Here is a 19973-nt window from a genome sequence, read left to right on the forward strand (position 1 = left end):
TGCAGTCTGGATTTCAAAATCTCACTGCAGCCAGCTCAACAGTTGTTAACCCTTGGAAAGAAGAGTGCGTCAGTCTACGTGACATCATTGTGTTTGTGGTATTAAAATTTTGAGCATTTGAATGTGCTCAAAATGCAAAATACAGCTTTATTTCTTTGAGATACAGTATACTGGGATTTCAGATACGGGGCTAGTTCCAGTTTACGTTGAGCGGATTTTAAGCAAACTTTGGGCTGGAGATTTTTGCTGGACCTAGCAACACTGCGCTCCACTGACCCGTGACACGGAGCCTTAAGTGCGGCAATAACACGTGTCCGATTTGTTTCGGTCATCCCATTACAGACATCCATAAAAGTACTCTTTAAATAAGAACAAATGACACTTACAAATAAAGATTGTTTATTAAAATAAAAACAACCTTGACAGATTTCCACTTTCCACTCAAAACAGCGATTGGCAACTATACGCATGTAAGACAGAACTACAAAAAACACAATGTAAAAAATGTAACTAATAACAGGCGCACTTATTCAACGATATATATACAAGCATTATTTAAAGAAAAAAGGCAACACGGCTGAATGATGCGGGAGAAACAACAGAATGTGAGGAATACAATTGCCGCACATCTACAAATGTAAATGTATCCTCCTCGCAAATTTAGTTTTCCAGAATATTTAAACTGAAGTGGGACCCAAGACAATATTCAAGGGTTCAGTAATCGTCTGTTAGATCCAAAGTAAATGAGACCTATGTTTTGGAGTATGGGCAGAAAAACTCACTAACCAAATACTCATGCAGTCATATGGTTTATCATTGACCATAACTCTAGGCAGCTTGCTGAGCAGCAAGTATTAAATTTAAAATGTAAGCTTTTACTAAATTTATTCCACATCTCTGCCTGAAGCCACTTACATATTAAGGCTTGTATTTATTATAAAACAAATTACCCCAAATTACCATGAAGCTCTGAGATGAGCAAATACAATTTTATCCCAATTTTCAGCAGCTTATCCTGATCAGGGTCGCTGGGGGGTTGGGGTGTGAAGTTTATCGCAGGCAGAGAAGGGGTGTTGTATTTATTGTCTTAGAGGTGGTTAATATCTGGATTTAACTTTACCACAGAGAATAGGCCACCACGTAATGACATCAACTTTTGAAAAACAGAAAATTATCTTTTCATTATTATAGCATGTTCAGTGCTGTCATTCCATTACCCAGAATTCTACTGTGTTATGGGTTTTTTTTTTTTGGGGGGGGGGGGGGGGGCTTCCTGTGAGTATAAGGCCTCAGGCAGAGTGTTTCATTCATTGAGTATGGGTATGCCTGGTTAACCAAAACAACCCACCCTCCCTAACTCAGGAGAGAAGCACAGCTTGATGTCACTGAAAAATGACATCACCAAAATCACCAAAATTTAATCCTACCCAAGCTGTGTCATGCAGCAACATCCCGCTATGTTAGAATCTACTCCACTGCACACAGCTGCATCAAACTCTGTGCCAGCTGCTTTTGGTGACCTTTTTTTTTTATCATGCTGCTTCCTTGGACAGTGGTGGACAAGGCTATGGCAGCATTGATATACTTCCTCTTATTTGGCACATGCAAAACACACACACACACACACACACACACACACACACATACATACACAGTGTTGAAGCTCATTTGGTGCCTTTCTGCAGTTACAGAAGAATACTGATCTTAAGTCATTCAATATAACCTCTCATTATAGCACAAACATATGGAAATGCTACTATTTAAGTGTTCTGCTCCACCTCATCTTACAAAGGATTGGTAGTTATGGCTAGTTTTTTTTTTTTTTTTTTTTTTGGTTTGCATGGAACATAATGTCATGATGCAGAGGTTAAAAAAAGCTGTCCCATCCCCAGAACTCAACAGCTAGAGCCTTCAACTGAAGCAAAGCGATCTGAAGTTCTCAAAGATGAGTTCTATTCAGGAAATGAACAGATGAGAATATGGAGTGATGAGAAGAGACTATCGCTCCAGTCATTCAACACATTTTCTTTTTACGATTTGACCGGATCTATTTCAGATCCAGGCCAGAGTGACTTTAGCCAGAGTGACTTTAGCTAAATTACTCTCATCTTAGTTGTTGTCGTCGTCGTCGTCACTTCACTCAATGCTTTTTATGTTCCACTAAGATCTCATAGGTTCCCTCTTTGCTCATAAAGATCCTTTATCTACTCCATGTTTGACCTGATTCATTAAGAACTGCGGTGTCTGCTGCTCCTGGTTCTAAGTGACCTAAGTGTGGTTCTAAGTGTGATCCCCAATGACTCAAAGACAGAAATTAAAAATTTCTTGAAAACTATTTGCAGACCTGTATAAAATCTTAATATTTAACTCAGCTAAATGAAATAAACTGGTGCTTGCTAAAACCCATACTGACTGCTGTGGTACCTTTAAATATAATACTAAACTCAATGTCTAATTTGTTTATAAATGGTAAATGGGTGAAACTGTATGCATGCTGTGAGACTTTACAGGTCACAGTGGTCTTCGCTAAACTGTTCATTACAATGGGAATATATATTTAGATTTTAAAACTCTCTTTATCTCTTCATCTCTGCCATAAAAGTGGTACTCCACTAAACACTTTCACCAGAAATAACCAAAACACACACATACACCCACACACCACCCAAGAAACACTGTTTCACAAACCCTTTTATGCAAAGTTGTAGCATCTTTCAAAAATGGGCGTCATCCTCAGAAACATTCAGCTTTTAGTTGGTAAGCACCTTTGTTTTCCCAGCACTGACTGGTGTTAATGGTATGTCTTTGGCTGGGGGGGGGGCAACCTTTTCCTTTCTCACTCCAAGGAGTTTTAGTGCTACTGCCAGTCTACCAATCAGCAGACAGCATCTTGAATCCTGGAGTTTAACTTTGACGCTTGTGCAGTCTTCCGTACGATGCCTTTTTTCGGCCGCTGATTATTCTTATGCCATCCAAAGAATTATCTGCTCAGTAATTCAGGGAGATCCAGTGACTCAAGAATTAAAAAATGGCAAAATGCTAAATCCAGGAGGATCTTTCTTCCTATAATACTGGAAAAACAGCATTATTACACTTTGTGCTTCAGACACACCACATTACCGGTGAAACAGTCCCTCCAGCTTGCATTATTTACAAATGCCACACTTCTGTTCTCCATTCTCATTTAGAGTAACAAAAACAAAATACCCGCCAACAAAGCAATAAAGGAGAGTCCTGCCCTCCTGGGTTGATACTGATTGGCTAGTGTGGGCTACAGAGCTCTCAGAAAGAGAGGGGCGTGGGCCAATGACACACTTTGGGAGGCGGACCTTAAGGAGGCGGTTTGCTGTAACCAAACAGTCCAACGGGGAGATATTTGACATGTGTTGGCCACTGAGCAGCAAGCTGAAAGAATTTTACGTCGTTCCACTCTACCCCATCGACGGACACTGGAACAGAGAGGAAGAAAGGCCAGACAGTTTTAGATTAATCTTTCCTTTTGCTTCAGTACAAAAGCAAGCAGATTAGATCAACAGATTCATTTATTTTTAGACTAAGAATAAGAATTGGCAGGAAACATGGTGGAGCTCTACCACCTGCCGGAGCTTAAATGCAGCCCTAATTTAACACACCCGATAAAGATAACCAGGCCCTTCTGTAGCATCTACACTGGTGGCCAAAATTGTGGCAACACTCCCAGTTTTTAGAGACTGCATAACTTTATTCCAGTTATTTATTTAATTGTCTAATATATGATATATTTTTGTAAACATTTTTTAATTGTTTATAAACAGTACAGCAAGTATTCGCGTAGTATTTTTTGAAAAGTAATGCCAAAAATACTAGGTGTTTCCACAATTGTGGCCCCTAAAGTATGCTGAGCCTAAGGGGGCCAACCAGTTGATCATGACTGGAAAAATATGCCAAGGTGGCTCCCCTGGTCAGAGGCAGAATATACCATGAGGATAACCCCCTCCCACCTCGTGTTTTAGAATTGGAACCGAAGCACACAAAAGAAATTCTTGTTAGGTTTTATTGTGTTACGATTAATTCATAGGTTCCAATGTTAAATTGCATTTTTCTGAGCAAATATATACTTACTAAAAAATAAAGAAAAATAAACATTTTCTACCTAAGACTTGCACAGTCCTGTACAGCAAAGAGCCAAAACAATATGACCATGTGAAGCAAATAATGTTGACTATCCCGTAGTAATGGTGTGTGTCAAGTCCCATACGCAACAGGGCTCATGACACCTTACTCCCATGATCGTCCTCATAATGATCTGTTATTGGTTTGTACCAGACAGGATAGCCTTCGTTCACATCCCGCACTTAAGAGTTCAGGCTGCCCAGCACCCTGTCTGTGGTTCAGGGATTTTCCCTCCTCAGACCACTCCCAGTAGGTACTCACCACGGCTGGCTGTGGCCACCCCTCAAGCCTTGTGGTTTTGGAGGTGGAGGACCCAGTCTGACCATAATGATTTGACTTTTCTCAAAGTCACTCAGATCTCTGCACATTTCTTATGCAGCAGACTACAATAATAGACTGTATACCAGACCTTGACACATACCATTTTTACTAGATATTCAACAATAATCACTTAACATGGGAGTAGTCATAATGTTTTGGCTCGTCAATGTATATATTTAACTCAGGAACAATTGTTCTGTCTTTTTCTGTTAACCAATCACTGTCACTCCATCCTGCCATGTGATGTGCCCACGTGACCATAGTTCTCCAGGAAACTATACCTTTCAGCATGGTCTGCTGCTGCTTGGCAGAACATATGAGTCTGCTGATGCCTTCGATCACCTGACTCTTAGAGTCCATTTCCTTCTCCTTTGGCTTCTTCCCCAGGAATAAGGTGGGGACTATGAAGATATGGCATTTACACACACATTCACGCACACATTAGAAGAACCAATGTAAATGTATGGGGAATCTATTTAGGGTTAATACAGCATGCTTGCTATACTATTCATAAAAGAATCCAGTAATGACTAATGAATCTGTTATTACAAATAAAGATACATTTTACATATATCGATGCATGGCTGACATTATGAGTGGACTGACACTGTACCAGCCCATCTGTGCAAATCATTCATGCTCACCCTTCTTGTTCTTCTCTTTGGTCACAACAGTCATGGCCATAGTGTTGACTGGGGCCTGGAGATCGATGGCGCACCCTCCTGGCAGTCTAGTGACTTGCAGTGATCGGAAGGCGCTCTTCAGGGTGTTCTTGCAACCCGCGTCACGTCGCTCTCCCTCTCGCCGCTTGTCTGCTAACGAGGCTAGCCAATAATCCACCTGCAGTCCTATGGCGTCCACGCCAGGGGACATGCTGGGGCTCCTGGGAAATGAGGGAGTAGAGGTGACATCACACATAAACAAAGGCAGCCAATGACAAGGCACTTCACTACAGAAGTAACAGCACAATTAGCAGCAGCCTACCTACCCCTGCACAGACAGACCGGCACTCATGGACGGTGAGGAGGGTGGGGTAGCTGTCGCATCCTTTATCAGGCTAGCAGTCGGGGCATGAGAGGGAGGGGAGGTAGAGGGGACGGCCAAGCTGACAGACAAGCCCTCATCTGTATCTGCAAACAAGAACAGGTGGGTGAAGGAGAATGGTGCTAAACCATTTAAAGTGGAATTACACCAAAATTATGGGTGGTTGAAATGGCCAAAATGTCACATCATGATAGTTTGGGTTAGAATCATGATCCACAATATAGATCACATTTGTTTTTGTTTGTTTACAAACCAATCAAACTGCAATGTACGCCGAATTTTTAATTAACCATTTAACCAGTATTTCTATCCTCACAAGAAACTCTGCTCGTAGCACAATAATAACAATACTACTACTACTACTACTACTACTACTACTACTACTACTAATAATAATAATAATAATAAATAATAAAATATTATTTTATAAATAATAAATAATAAAAAGAATCTGACATTCATAGCATAAGTACTTTCAATTTTTTTAAAGTTCTAAGTACAAATGAACATTTATTTCTTTAGTCAATAACTGTATAATTCTAAACTTCTAAACTGAAATTTACAACACATACAAACACATAACAGATAAATAAAATTGGCTGTGTTGACACCTGTATGAAAAAAAGTTAATTGTTTCACAAATCCAAACCATTTCCACACAAATAGAACCTTTTTGGAACACATTCTTCCTCATAAGCCATGCTGCACACTCTCTTTATTGAATAGTGTAGCTGACCCATCTATATGTTGTTTACTGCGTGACACTAGTGCAATATTTTTAGCAGTCTGATGTTATATAAATGTAAAACTGGTTAGAAATGACCAATTACAATTTCAAGATCCAATCACTAAGTTGAGATCCACTGAGATTTATAGCTGACAAAGAAATATGAGATGTTATCCAGAATGAAAATGCTTGGTTTCACATCGGCCTGTTTTTACTGTAGTACTGTTACAGCCTCTGAACACGCAGGTGTCGTGTGACAGGCGCTTGCTGCTTTGTTCTGTCATTAATGTAATACGCGTTAAGCAGAGCATTTGTAACTGGGCATTCACTGGAAGCTCAGCCTAGCTGCACTTACGCCTTCTCCTCAACCCTACGTAGCTTTGTAATATGCCATTTGTCACACTGGTATGTTGCTGTGGTCAAAATCTGATAAATCAAAGTCAATGTAAAGTAGTGCTGTATCGCTGAATTCTCTCAATAACACTGAAAACTTATTACGGATATAATGTTTAACATACCGAATACATTTTAATATGACTGTAATATAACATTATCCAAAAACTCCTTACCTGCCAGTGATGGTCCAGGTTCAATCAGACCCACTTTCACAACCTGTGTATCACGCAAAAGCCAGTCACTCAAAATACGCATTTCCGACAGCTGTGTGCTGATCCTCCATCTCCAGATAATTCAGTCTGAGCACCACCAACTTCTTTTAACTGAATTTCTAGATCACATTTTTCTTTTTCAAAGACGGCACTTACCCCGATGAAGGGGATGAACTTCTGATAAGAGTCTTCATCATGCCTGAGAACAGAAGCAGCTCAGTGAAGGTAGGCAAAGAGCTTGAGGTAACTATACTGTACCAGCACACTCACAGCCCAATCTTTCCATCACTACTCCAGCTCACAGACACACACAAACACTCACGTCCTGTGCTTGCAGGTTAGCATGGCCTCTGCGATAGGAAGCTGGTGTGTGATGGCAGCTCCGCTGATGTACTGCGTAATCCGGCCCACCACATCCAGCAGCTCTGCAGGACATGGGAGGCGAGAGGCAGTGAGCGCGGTTATGTGTGTGAGCACACTGTGGAGGGGCTACGGAATGTTTCCAGTGAAAGGTCACCTGTCTGTGGGGGCTCCGAACGGCTGAAGACATCTCTCCAGCTGCTGTCAAGGAAGGCGGAGCTGTAACGGCTGTCTAGTGCCCCCAGGTGCTTGGCTACGGGGTGTGATCCTGTGAGGAGATACAGGGACATCAGCTGCAGGTCTGCCTCACAGGCAGCACTGGAATCCACGAATTGATACTTTATCGATCCACCCTTCTACCCCCTCGGTCAGTAGACTGCCCACACCTCCCACTCACCCAAGGGCACCACAAGAAATCGCATATGGTTCAGCCAGTCAGATGTCTTGTTGGCCAACTGCGTGACGAAGAAGCACAAAATGGCCCCCAGGTAGCTCTGCCCCCCCACAGCGGCGATCTTCACTGGTCGCGGCACCGACGAGTTGCAGTTACAGCTACAGAGGGTGCAGTGGAGAGAGGAGGTGAGGCCCGACCCATCTGTGACACCGAAACAGAGCGCCAAGCTCATGGTGTGAAGAAACCTCCAGCAAACACTCACAACTTCTGAATGCGTGTCAGGACAGCAGAGAGGACAGCCTGGATCTCGGCGGCTGAGCAGGTACACACGGTCGGCTGCTTCTGGGCCTGAAGGAGCTCCGCCACATACTGCAGCCACACATCAGGCGAATCAGCTCCGACCCATCAGGTATATCCTAACGCTAAATCCACACGCTCTCACACACATCAGAACTACAGTAAACACAGACACTGTGCAATCACAGATATTCACTGAGCTGTGAAGACATACATAAGCAGGTTTTCAAAATTCACATCTGAGCTCTGGAAAGTGGTTGGTTTTCAACTCCTCTCAAAGCAGGGACGTGTTGTGAGCCCAGTACTTGTAATTCTATCTGTATTTATTGAGCTAGTAACATTATTTGTATTGGCATTTAAGACCAAGTTACTCGCAATCCAAAGAAATTTTTTTTTTCCCTTTATGTAGCAATGTACTAAGCTTCGCATTCATTCAGTCTCTCCCCTCCACTCTCCTATTGTCTTCCTGTCACATCAGCAGAAGCAGGCAGAGCACAAATAGCCACTGTGCTAGTTATCCTGGGTTATGAGCAACACCAGCTTTTCTTCTTCCCAAAATACTTTATATTCATACAAACTAAATATTTGTAAAAGCCCACCATTTATGCTTCCCGAATACTGTGTTCAGATTCGGCTCTACCCCCATCCCAAATCCACTCTTACCTGGCCCTGCCACTCGCTGCCATTGACTAGGATTAGACTCTCAGGAAGGGCAGCATCAGATAGGAGAATCTGGTTCAGCTGGTCATAAACAGCCTTCCTCAGGATCTGCCGCACACAGGCACAATGCAGTGTCAGCACAATTAAAGCCATATGTGTGGAGTCACTGCGCCAACATTTCACCTGACCTACTATATCGAAGTCCATGCAGTGAACAAAATGCTGAAAGCTCAGTGCTTCACTAAATGAAGAAAATGGCCCTTTAAATGTTGAAAGCAGCCATGAATGTTTCCGTTTGTGGTGACAGATTATTGTTAGGATTGGGGTTAGGTAACCTCTACGGAGCCCCTTAGGTGTCATGGAAGAAAAAAATATTATGTCCTAGTACAGTAAAATCCCGTTATAGTGGACTCGCTTATAATGGAATATCGTCTATAACGGACAAGGTCCACTGGTCCCGGCCATGCGCCTTTAAGAACATGCAGAAAAAGCATCGAATATAGCAGACTTTCATATAATGGACAAACAATTTGGTCCCCAGGGCCGCTTTTAGCTGTAGTTTTGCTTGGCTATAACGGACATGCAGGCTCCGCCTACAAGGCGCGTGGCGTGCCGGTGATATCCAGCTCAGATCTGTAGTCAGTATTATTAATAGTCACGCATCTGGTCAGGTAAAGTTAGATTACTACATGTACAATACAATAATCTATACCACAAACATGTCTGCTGGGGTGTGGCATGACTAAATGGTGTCCTGTAGTCTGGGCATACAGCAACTCTGGACATAACGGACATTGGATATAATGGACTGTTTTGCCAGGTTCCTTGAAGTCTGTTATAAGTGGATTTTACCGTAATTTGTGCTCTCGAGTTACTGATCTGTACTCTCTGATTGGTGATTAATATGAGCGAAAGAATTACTAACTTGAGAGCACGAATTACTAACTTCAGTGCACAGATTAGTAACTCAAGTGCACGAATTACTACGAGATTTTTTTTTCTACCTTGACACCTAAGGGGATCCGTAAAATTCTATAGTAAAGCAACTTCTCTCTGATTTTATTCCATCACTTGGCTTCACAAAAGATTCTGGTCAGTCTTAATCCTGATACATCCAGATCATCTCACTTCTTGCGATTTAGCTCAAAAACCTCTTGGTTTAACTACTACTGCGAAACAAATTAAAGTGCAGAGAAAATAAGACGGCAGAAAATGATTCAAGATAAATGCTCACTTTAAAGGAGGCAATAGTGGAGGACAGCTGGAGTGACAGCTAGGTCGCAGTACCTGTGTGCTGTGCCCCATCTCGGGTGAGCGCTCACTGTCGGAGCTGTTAGCCCGCTCGTTTAGCTTACACAGCTGCCGCTCCTTTGGGGGGGTGTTGCGCTTCTGCCTGGGAGTGTGCCCACCTTCCAACCTGATACAACACATATACACTCAGAGTCACATACATGCAGAGTGTATGAGTGTGAAACCGTGAGTTTGACTGTACTCACTGACCATTGGAAAGGAGCAGTCTGAACCTCACTCCTGTTACTCTTTAGTGAGTGTTCTTATACATGCAGACCTTGGAGTGAGAATAGTCTGGACCTCCCTCCTGCTGCTTTTCAGTCTATTTGAGTGAACACACTGACATTGGAGAGGGGAAAATCTGAACCTCACTCCTGTTGCACTTTAGTGAGTGTGAGTGTACAAGCTGACCTTAGAGAGTAGACAATCTGAACCTCACTCCTGTTGCACTTTAGTGAGTGTGAGTGTACAAGCTGACCTTAGAGAGTAGACCATCTGAACCTCACTCCTGTCACTCTTCAGTACATTTACATGCACACTAAGAAATTCGAATTATTGCGTTAGCCCCATAAAACCAGACTTTTAAAGGACATGTAAGCATGTAAGCGTGACTGAAATAGTTCGACTGAGAAATTCAATATAGTACAAAGACACCTAGATAATGCGACTGGGAGTTATTTACTTTAATTGGGGATTATTTACTCCTGCATGCATACATTCAGTCAGACTCTAACTGGCCTAGGCGCTCTGCAAATGCTCCACTGTTTCCCCCTGGGCATTGACCCAGAAATAAACAGAAGAAGCCGATACACAGAAGAAGCTTTAGAGCACAGCAGAGGACGTACAGCACGTATGAAATGTACAGCGCAGTAAACCTGTCCAATTCACTGCTCAACTAAAGGGCGCTTTTCCAACACACCAGGTACCGTACTTTTGGTTCTTAAAGAAGGTACCAAAAATACAGTACTTCAATGTGTTGGTTTTCCACCAGTGTAAAAACCGAAACTGGCACTGACACCACAGTGTGAGCTGGGGTCTTTTGTTCTGATTTAGAAAAATGGCTGCTAATGGATTTTGTGTTGGTGAAACATTTTTAATCTTTCATAGGAAAAAAAAAAAACTTAGCGAGTTTTGCAATTTTAATGATTATTCCTTTTTATCAAGATTATCTAGTATATGTTTAAGAACCAGTTTAAACTTGACCTCCTTATCACTTTCTTCCTTGCTGTTTAAATCACTCCTAGACGGGTTCATGGGAAATTTCTGTTGATCTCCTTTTTGTTTAATAAATATACCAATATTTATTACAGCAAATCACATTGTAATCTGTGCTGTCATAGTAAGTTATACAAAATACTTTATTTCTTGTTATGCTATCCTGATCTTGTTGTCCACGCATCCATTGTTATTAATTTTATTAATTTTTATGTCCTTGACATTATAGGTAAACTGGAAAAAGCCCAACACTAACAAGCTGAAAGGAGCCATATCGGCACCTATTGTAGCAGAGCTGTATACAACTCAGTCAATAAATCGATTCCCCTCCTGTGCGTGAATACTGGGGCAAGGACAGTAGCCGGATTAAATGGCATAGTCAAGGTATAACCTAGGTTGACTTAGCTGTGCATGTAAACATACTGTGTGAGTGTGAGTATACACGCTGACCTTGGGGAGGGGGCAGTCTGGACCTCACTCCTATTACTCTTCAGTGAGTGTGTGTATACATGCTGACCTTGGGGAGGGGGCAGTCTGGACCTCACTCCTATTACTCTTCAGTGAGTGTGTGTATACACGCTGACCTTGGGGAGGGGGCAGTCTGGACCTCACTCCTATTACTCTTCAGTGAGTGTGTGTATACATGCTGACCTTGGGGAGGGGGCAGTCTGGACCTCACTCCTATTACTCTTCAGTGAGTGTGTGTATACATGCTGACCTTGGGGAGGGAGCAGTCTGGACCTCACTCCTATTACTCTTCAGTGAGTGTGTGTATACATGCTGACCTTGGGGAGGGGGCAGTCTGGACCTCACTCCTATTACTCTTCAGTGAGTGTGTGTATACATGCTGACCTTGGGGAGGGGGCAGTCTGGACCTCACTCCTATTACTCTTCAGTGAGTGTGTGTATACATGCTGACCTTGGGGAGGGGGCAGTCTGGACCTCACTCCTATTACTCTTCAGTGAGTGTGTGTATACATGCTGACCTTGGGGAGGGGGCAGTCTGGACCTCACTCCTATTACTCTTCAGTGAGTGTGTGTATACATGCTGACCTTGGGGAGGGGGCAGTCTGGACCTCACTCCTATTACTCTTCAGTGAGTGTGTGTATACATGCTGACCTTGGGGAGGGGGCAGTCTGGACCTCACTCCTATTACTCTTCAGTGAGTGTGTGTATACATGCTGACCTTGGGGAGGGGGCAGTCTGGACCTCACTCCTATTACTCTTCAGTGAGTGTGTGTATACATGCTGACCTTGGGGAGGGGGCAGTCTGGACCTCACTCCTGTTGCTCTTCAGGGGGGTCCTGGGCTTCTCTGGCACTGAGACAGTTATCCCAGACACATCTACCAGCTCCTGGTCGTTTGGCTCCTTTATAGCCAGCAAGAGACAAAATGTGACCCAAGAAAATGAATTAGTCTTGTCATTAGATTATCATACAGTACCAATCTCGGTCTGCCAGGGTCTCTTACCAGAATGTCCGTCTCAGACGGAGCATCATCCAGAATGCGGCTTCGGGAATGCTTCGTCTTGTCAAAGGGCAGCTGTTCCCCTTGCTGCACAAACAGAATTTGATCATCATGGCTCTTGTCATTTCACGCCATAACAATCGAAACCTCAGTAAGCCTGTGTGCTTCCCAGGCCCATGCTTGGCTCTCACTCACAGGACTGAAGACATCCCTGCCCAGGCTGCCTTTGCTGTTCACGCTGCCGAACTCCGTTTGCGAGCTTGACTGGGACATGCCCTCAAAAAATGGCCTAAGGCAGCACGCAGAAACAATGCACATGTTAAAAATACGACCACATCCTTACACAGAGTTCACCCGTCCCTTTGAACCATTTCTTCATTTACAGTTACTAATTGCATTTTTACATCCCTGCCTCCTTTATGTGCGGGGTGGCATCTGCATTCAGTACTTTGCAATGTGACTTACACAACTGGCTGCACTCCCAGGAAAAGCACAGCATAGCATGGACATGCGTCACAACCTGAACTACTCCAATGCACCCGGCGGCTAGAAAGCTACCTTCTCTGAAGCCTTTTCTTGTCGGCTGCAGGCCTTGCTCTATGGCACTCTCACCAGCAGAGGGCGTACTCTTCGTACAAGAATACATTGATCCCTTTCCAAGGCCATTTTCTATATGGCTCCCGTTTCTCTCCAACTGGCTATGCTATTGTCCACTCTCTCCATTTATTAGCAAATGACGTTTTCATTTCATGCTCAGCTGCACTTGACATATCTTCACCCCCCCACCCCCCCACCCCCCCCAAATCATTGCTGCTCTCCAATCCCGATTTCACGCCCCCATCCTTCACACCTGGACTCTGTGTCATTTTCACTGCAAGCTGACACGTTACAGTGCTACCATTTCCAGAGTAGGATAGATCGAGGCATGAACAGTGAAGCAAGTAAATGCACAGACACCCAAAAAAAACCGAACCATGACAACATGACTGAGTGGTGAGAGAGTTACTCAAGAGCATTAAGGTCCCAGTGAAACCAGTTTTACAGTGACTGCACGACCCGGAAACCAGACAAGAAGCTCCGAAAGTCTCTCCCTATGTATTCAGACACTTACTCACATTTACTGCCTCAAGGGGAATTTCATACAGGCAGTGTTTCTTTTTATATCAGGGCTTTTCAATAATTAAATTATGTCAAATGGAAAACTGTTGTTCAGTGAAAATGTATGGATTTTCATTACTGATCGAGTGATAAGCCAAAAAAGCTGATCAAACGGAAACTGGAGCATTTCTCTGCCCATGTGTTGTGTCTAATATCGCGAACACAATACTCATTTCAAGAATGCTGACCTACAGTATTAGAACAGTATTAAAAAGTGTCACAAGTGCACCTCATCCAAAGTAATACATTAATAAACAGGAAGATACGTTAAGATAACCTCCACAGTGCATGAATGATGATGGGATCCCCCCCACAGAACAGTGCCTGTGAGAGTCAGCAACAAGCATATGGGGCTCCTATATAGAGCAATCTGCAGCATTCCTCAATCTAATGGTGCATATTTATAATTAGTAGTTATATATTATTACTATTATCACAATTTATAACCTTACTATGTAGAGATATAAGTTGTAGTTTGGTATTTTTCCAACATTTTTCATGTACTATTAAAAAAATGACACGTCTTACGCCAAACAATTCCCTAATTGTTCTGAGTTGTCAAATGACTGCAAAATATCTCTGCTAATCATAGTGGAATTCAGATACCTCTCAAAACGACCTATTATACCTTGGACTGTATAAAGTCCTTTGAAACTAAACAATTTTGTGGTCTCTACACGCTTTTCAACTCTACTTTTGCTATACTCTATTGCGGTTTGTCTCTCCCTTGCTCTCCCAAAAAGAGCATCACAGCTTCCAGATCAGCTGGATCCCTTATGAAAGGCAATGACATTTCTGGAGGGAGTTGCCTGTTCTGAGAAACTTGTCCTTGATCATACCATTCAACAAAAAAAACAGACTGACCTTCTCACATGGGGCTTTCAAGGTTGCTTAATTGATATGACTTTCCTGGAGTAGGAATTTACTTCATAAAAACATGTTAAATTGAATATTTCATACAGACATACTAATAAGGATCTCAAAGCCCAAAAGCTACCAATGTAGGCTGAAATTTAAGGCAATATACACAGGCATGACTTACGCACGAAACCTGTGTGCATGCATTTCTTGGAGCGTTTTGTTTTTGCATGTCAATGCGTGTGCATTCATGGGTACCTCAGCTTGGGTTTGGGGGTGCTAAGAATGCTCTCAGTCTCCTCCATCTCAGGGCCGCTGTCACTGGGGTTGTAAAGCTCAAGGCTGTCATAGAGTTCATCCAGGTCCTCCTCCACCTCCTGGATCTGCTCGCGGGACACATGCTCCAGCCCAAACCCCACCTGTCCACACCAAAAAACAAAGATTAATGCACAGACAGACAAAACTTTAATGAAGATGTGTCTCTAGGGTGGGACAAAAACAAAACAAGCAGCACAAAGAACACAGAGAAACAAGTACCTCATCAGACACCTTGAACCTTTTCAGCAAGGCAACAAACTTCTGCTTGATATTGGGCTGCTGTTTGAGAACAAACGAAGGTCAGTGGGGTTGTATTTAGCTTATTTCTGGTTGAGTACAAGGAACCAGGAAAAGGAGAGGCTTATTCGGCAGAATCTTACATTAACACGAGTAATGGCAGCGCTGGATGTAAGCTTCCGCCGAGGTTTCTTCTTCCGAACCTCATCTTCTTCATCATAGAGGTACTGCAGACAAAGAGCACTGAGATTATTACTGACACACAGCCGGGTTTATAGGCCTCAACCTTCTACTTCAATGATCTGTAATCACCTTTCCATGTGGAACCACAACGCCATCAGCACCTCAACTTTCCATGTGAAACCCCAACACCCTCAGCAGTTCACCTTTCCATGTGAAAGTCCGACACCCTCAGCAGTTCACCTTTCCATGTGAAAGTCCGACACCCTCAGCAGTTCACCTTTCCATGTGAAACCCTAACACTATCAGCATCTCATCTTTCCATGTGAAAGCACCATCAGTACAAATCCATTCCATGTGGAACCACAACATCATCAGCACCTCACCTTTCCATGTGGAACCACATCATCATCAGCACCTCACCTTTCCATGTGGAACCACATCATCATCAGCACCATACCTTTCCATGTGGAACCACATCATCATCAGCACCTTACCTTTCCATGTGGAACCACAACATCATCAGCACCTTAACTTTTTTCTCTTAGTTCTTACCCTCTATATTGGTCTGAGCACCAGCCTTCCTTCTGCCCTCTTCTCCATCCCACCTCCACTTCATCGCCCCTTTCTTTGTCCATCTCCCTCCCCTCTTTATTCTCTCTTGTTTTCCTCCCTTTGTCACCCCCCTTGCCTCTCTCTTCACTCTTCCTTTCCACTCATTTTTATTAAATTACATACAGAATGGTACTATGGCCAAGTGGGCTAAGGCATTAGATTAAGGCTCCAGTCTAAGCAAGAACATAGGTATGAATCCCACCACTGCTGACCTAGAATCAATGAAGTTTATCTGACCTAATTTTTGTCACTTTACCTCCTATCACCTCCTTTCTACTCATCCTCTACTCTCTTTCTGACCCACAGCCCTAAAATTTCTCTTTCCCATTTCCCATCATTCCCTCTATTGCACACACCTGCCCATGAACAGGGTCATCACTGCCATCCTGTTCTGATGAGTAACTTTCCTCTTCCTCCTCAGAGTAGTTATCAATGTCTGGGGAGCGATCTGCTGGGAAAGAAGGGAGGGCAATGGTGTAGACAGAAAAAGACACAATACTAATAAAACAATGGACACAGTGATCTTCTCCTAACACATATCAGACACTCTACTCTGAAAACCTCCATGAGGACATAGATTTAACTGTATAATTATCTCTGTAGTAAACCATGCCACCTAGATGCACGTCTCATGTTACAAATACATAGGATTACAGTGGAAGGACAGTTATGAAGTACACTGCAGAGAGGCATTTATTATGATAGTCTCAATAGAGTGAAGACACTCCTGTATGCTGACCTGACGATCATAGTATTATGGTAATTCAACACATGTAACACATTTTAGTCACCAAATAAAGAATCTGGTAGTATCAATGGGTTTAGAGGATCTTGAAGGAATTCCTCTACTCACCAAATAACTTAGTCTTGGGCCCCTCGTAGTCGATGGGCTGACTGGACAGGGACTGAACGCGGATCTCAGCCACAGGGACAGATGCATCCTTCACCTGGCTGTGGAGACCCAGCACCTGAGCTCCCTCACTGGGGTGCTGCATGACCTGCATGTGACATGCTGTCAGAGCCAACTTAGCTTGCCCCATGTCCCACAATCCCCCTCTCCCCCATGCTCCCCTATACTCATCCACAGCCCAGGTTCTTCAATCATATGAAGATTAGGGATGTCCAGATCCACGTTTTTGGTCCCCCTATCTGATCCAATCTATTCAATATTTAGATCTGCAGATTCTGAGTCTTGATCCGATCTTTTAATATTTAAATATACATACACATATAGTATGCATCGTGATTTTTTTCTTCCTTGCGATGTTTCTGCAAGTATTTACAAGTAATTAGATTTGCTGTATTAAACAATGCTTTCTTGAAAGGATGGCACTGCAAACATTGCAAGTAGCTGTTGGGGTACTTTGAATTTCCATACGGCTGACGTCTTGATAGTTTGTAGTTCCAAGCCATGTGCCTCAGACTCACTTCAGTGTGTAATGGAACCTTACAATCTGCACAACTGATGTAAATTAGCCGGACACAGGACATCGGATTGGGCTGTGGCAGCCGATTCCAATCTATTTAAAAATGCTGATCTTACATATTGGCTTGGGACATCAACGATGAACACATAATAAAACGGAACCAAATCTTAGAAGACATTGCAGACACTCCTCACTTAGTGATCGAGTTCCGTTCGGAATGACTACGTCAACAAGCAAAGTGGTTGATAAACGAGGAACCGCCCCTTACCGATATTTCATGAATACTGTACTGACAGTTGGTTTGTGTCAGCCATCTTTAAATATTGTTTTAATGTCACTTTTGCACCATTTATAACATTTATTATATATATAACATATATTTATAAATGTTTATACAGTAGTGCACGATATACTGTAATAAACAGAATAGAGGAAATCAGCTCAATAAAGCACAATAAAGTACAAATTTATAGAATAAATATGTAGCCCTTGGAGATTGTGAAAGCTAATTTAACGAATACAGAGCGACTGCAGGAATGAGACAGACTGAGAAGGGTGATGCGAGATGAAGTACAAGATGCCACCACCAAAGTTCTCATACTGCGTACAATACTGACTGTTTAGAGAGCTGCCGTAAGTCCGGGACATCGAAAGGTAGGTCGATAAGTGAGGAGTGTCTATATGTGATTGGTTAATGGTCACATGACATGACCCTCTTCATGGGGTGACCGGAAAGTCACCGAGTCCCCCACCTCAGCCATGTCGATCAAGCCCAGGGCCAGGGTCTTGTAGCCCAGGATGGTGCGGTTCTTGTACCGTTTCCGCCGCTGAAGCATCACCTGGAGCTTGTTGGCATCTCTCTTCAGGAAGTGTGGGTACTGTGGGGGTTCGGGACATAAGGAATTCAGTAGACTCCAAATAGCAGGTTCATTCTGAAGGTGGAGAAATTTGGCTGTAAATAACATTGATGTTGATGTGTTGTTCTGCTATTTCTCACCTGCAGGGAAAAGGTGAGCTGCAGGTCCGTCTCAGTGAGCCCTGCAGAGGCCAACAGTATCTCATTGGAGCGTAGAATGCGCTTGGAGCCCTAAGGGAGAGATGGGAATGAGATGACAGGCCACAAAACATCAGAGTGTCACTCGCTGAACTGCGCAGTGGTCTCCAGAGGACCAGTAGGCACCTGCAGCTTGACGGCGATCACCACAGACGTCAGATCTTTATCCAGCTCCTTGAGCATCACTAGCTTCTTCAGGGTCAGGCTGAAGAGTCTGGAAACAAAGGAACTGAGTGAGTATGAGGAAGAGATTAGCTCAGCAGAAGATTAAGAAGTCACCAGAGGATGTTTCAGCATAATATCTTGTGTCCTGTCATTCAAATTAAAAAAAAAAAAAATCACAGCTCATTCCATCAGTCTAGGAAAATGTAACATCTCAGGTTGTGTTGCTGGTGGTGATACTGTAGGGTTTTATTAGTGATCAACTTGAAATCATTTAAGTAGGGCTGTGAATCAATAAAAAATGAATGTGAGACAACTGAATGTTTTGATTTTAGCTTTGAATTCTGGGATATGGTGCAACATCACAACCTAAACTGTCACATCACATAGGAACCTCAGGCATTCAGTATAACCATAAAAAACTGCATGGGCCGTTGAGCAGGATGGCCTGAGCCAAAGACAGTGTCTTAAAGGGATTAGGGAGCAGGATGGCCTGAGCCAAACAAAGGGTCAACTCATAGCTTAATCAGTGTGACCCAATGCACCCATCCAGCAAGCATATTTACCTTTTTCCTACTCAGGCACTTTTACTTTCAGTGTCAATGTCACATGTACCAAATTTGGAAAGGAAGTTCACAAAGAAGTCAAACAAACAGTGTAATTTAACAGCCAAGCAGTTATGAATAATGAATAATGGTCAGAGTTATGAGTAAGAGTACTCTGTGGCTCAGTCAGGGTGACACTCCCACAGTAATGGTCAGAGTTATGAGTAAGAGGACTCTGTGGCTCAGTCAGGGTGACACTCCCAGAGTAATGGTCAGAGTTATGAGTAAGAGTACTCTGTGGCTCAGTCAGGGTGACACTCCCACAGTAATGGTCAGAGTTATGAGTAAGAGGACTCTGTGGCTCAGTCAGTGTGAAACATCAAGAGGTATTTTACCGACTATTTCAGAAATCATTATCTGCTAGTATGGCAGCTTCTGATGGGAAGCGTGCTAATATAACGGCCATATTCAAAAAAGGGAATAGAAGTAATCCAGCAAAGTATAGGCTAATCAGTTTAATTGGAAAAAGTAATGGAAGCTATAATCCAAGTGAAAATGGTAGATTACCTGTATTCAAATAACATTCTGAGGGATAACCAGCATGGATTTAGGAGAGGTAGATCCTGTTTAACTAATCTACTTGAGTTCTTTGAGGAAGCTACAAGAGAAATTGATTACAAAAAGGCCTATGATGTGATCTACTTAGATTTCCAGAAGACCTTTGATATTGTCCCCCACAAACGGCTCTTGCTTAAGCTCAAAGCTGCAGAGATTTTACGAACTGTAGCAACTTGGATCGAAAACTGCTTAACAGACAGGAAGCAGCGAGTAGTTATTAGAGGCACAATGTCACAGTGGGCTTGCATTCATAGTGGGGTACCTC

At 43.0% G+C, this 19973-nt stretch overlaps 1 protein-coding gene across 1 annotated transcript in view; it reads right to left on the reverse strand.

Moving 5' to 3' along the window:
- Window positions 1–382: 382 nt before the first annotated feature.
- LOC125750341 (phosphofurin acidic cluster sorting protein 1-like) overlaps window positions 383–19973 on the reverse strand; it is a 35206-nt gene continuing 15615 nt past the window's right edge. The window contains exons 2-24 of the mRNA XM_049027971.1: window positions 18510–18597; window positions 18327–18416; window positions 18082–18207; window positions 16756–16900; window positions 16259–16350; window positions 15251–15334; window positions 15090–15149; window positions 14811–14971; window positions 12732–12825; window positions 12540–12623; window positions 12323–12438; window positions 9851–9980; window positions 8567–8671; window positions 7869–7975; window positions 7610–7764; window positions 7370–7480; window positions 7175–7277; window positions 7009–7051; window positions 6814–6856; window positions 5462–5603; window positions 5118–5356; window positions 4755–4874; window positions 383–3449 (exon numbers count right to left, since the gene is read on the reverse strand). Of these exons, the coding sequence (XP_048883928.1) occupies window positions 3331–3449; window positions 4755–4874; window positions 5118–5356; window positions 5462–5603; window positions 6814–6856; window positions 7009–7051; window positions 7175–7277; window positions 7370–7480; window positions 7610–7764; window positions 7869–7975; window positions 8567–8671; window positions 9851–9980; window positions 12323–12438; window positions 12540–12623; window positions 12732–12825; window positions 14811–14971; window positions 15090–15149; window positions 15251–15334; window positions 16259–16350; window positions 16756–16900; window positions 18082–18207; window positions 18327–18416; window positions 18510–18597 (2557 nt within the window). The 3' untranslated portion in view covers window positions 383–3330. The remainder of the gene's footprint in view (window positions 3450–4754; window positions 4875–5117; window positions 5357–5461; window positions 5604–6813; window positions 6857–7008; window positions 7052–7174; window positions 7278–7369; window positions 7481–7609; window positions 7765–7868; window positions 7976–8566; window positions 8672–9850; window positions 9981–12322; window positions 12439–12539; window positions 12624–12731; window positions 12826–14810; window positions 14972–15089; window positions 15150–15250; window positions 15335–16258; window positions 16351–16755; window positions 16901–18081; window positions 18208–18326; window positions 18417–18509; window positions 18598–19973) is intronic.

This window comes from Brienomyrus brachyistius, chromosome 10 (genome assembly GCF_023856365.1).
Source record: "Brienomyrus brachyistius isolate T26 chromosome 10, BBRACH_0.4, whole genome shotgun sequence".
Lineage (NCBI taxonomy): Eukaryota > Metazoa > Chordata > Actinopteri > Osteoglossiformes > Mormyridae > Brienomyrus > Brienomyrus brachyistius.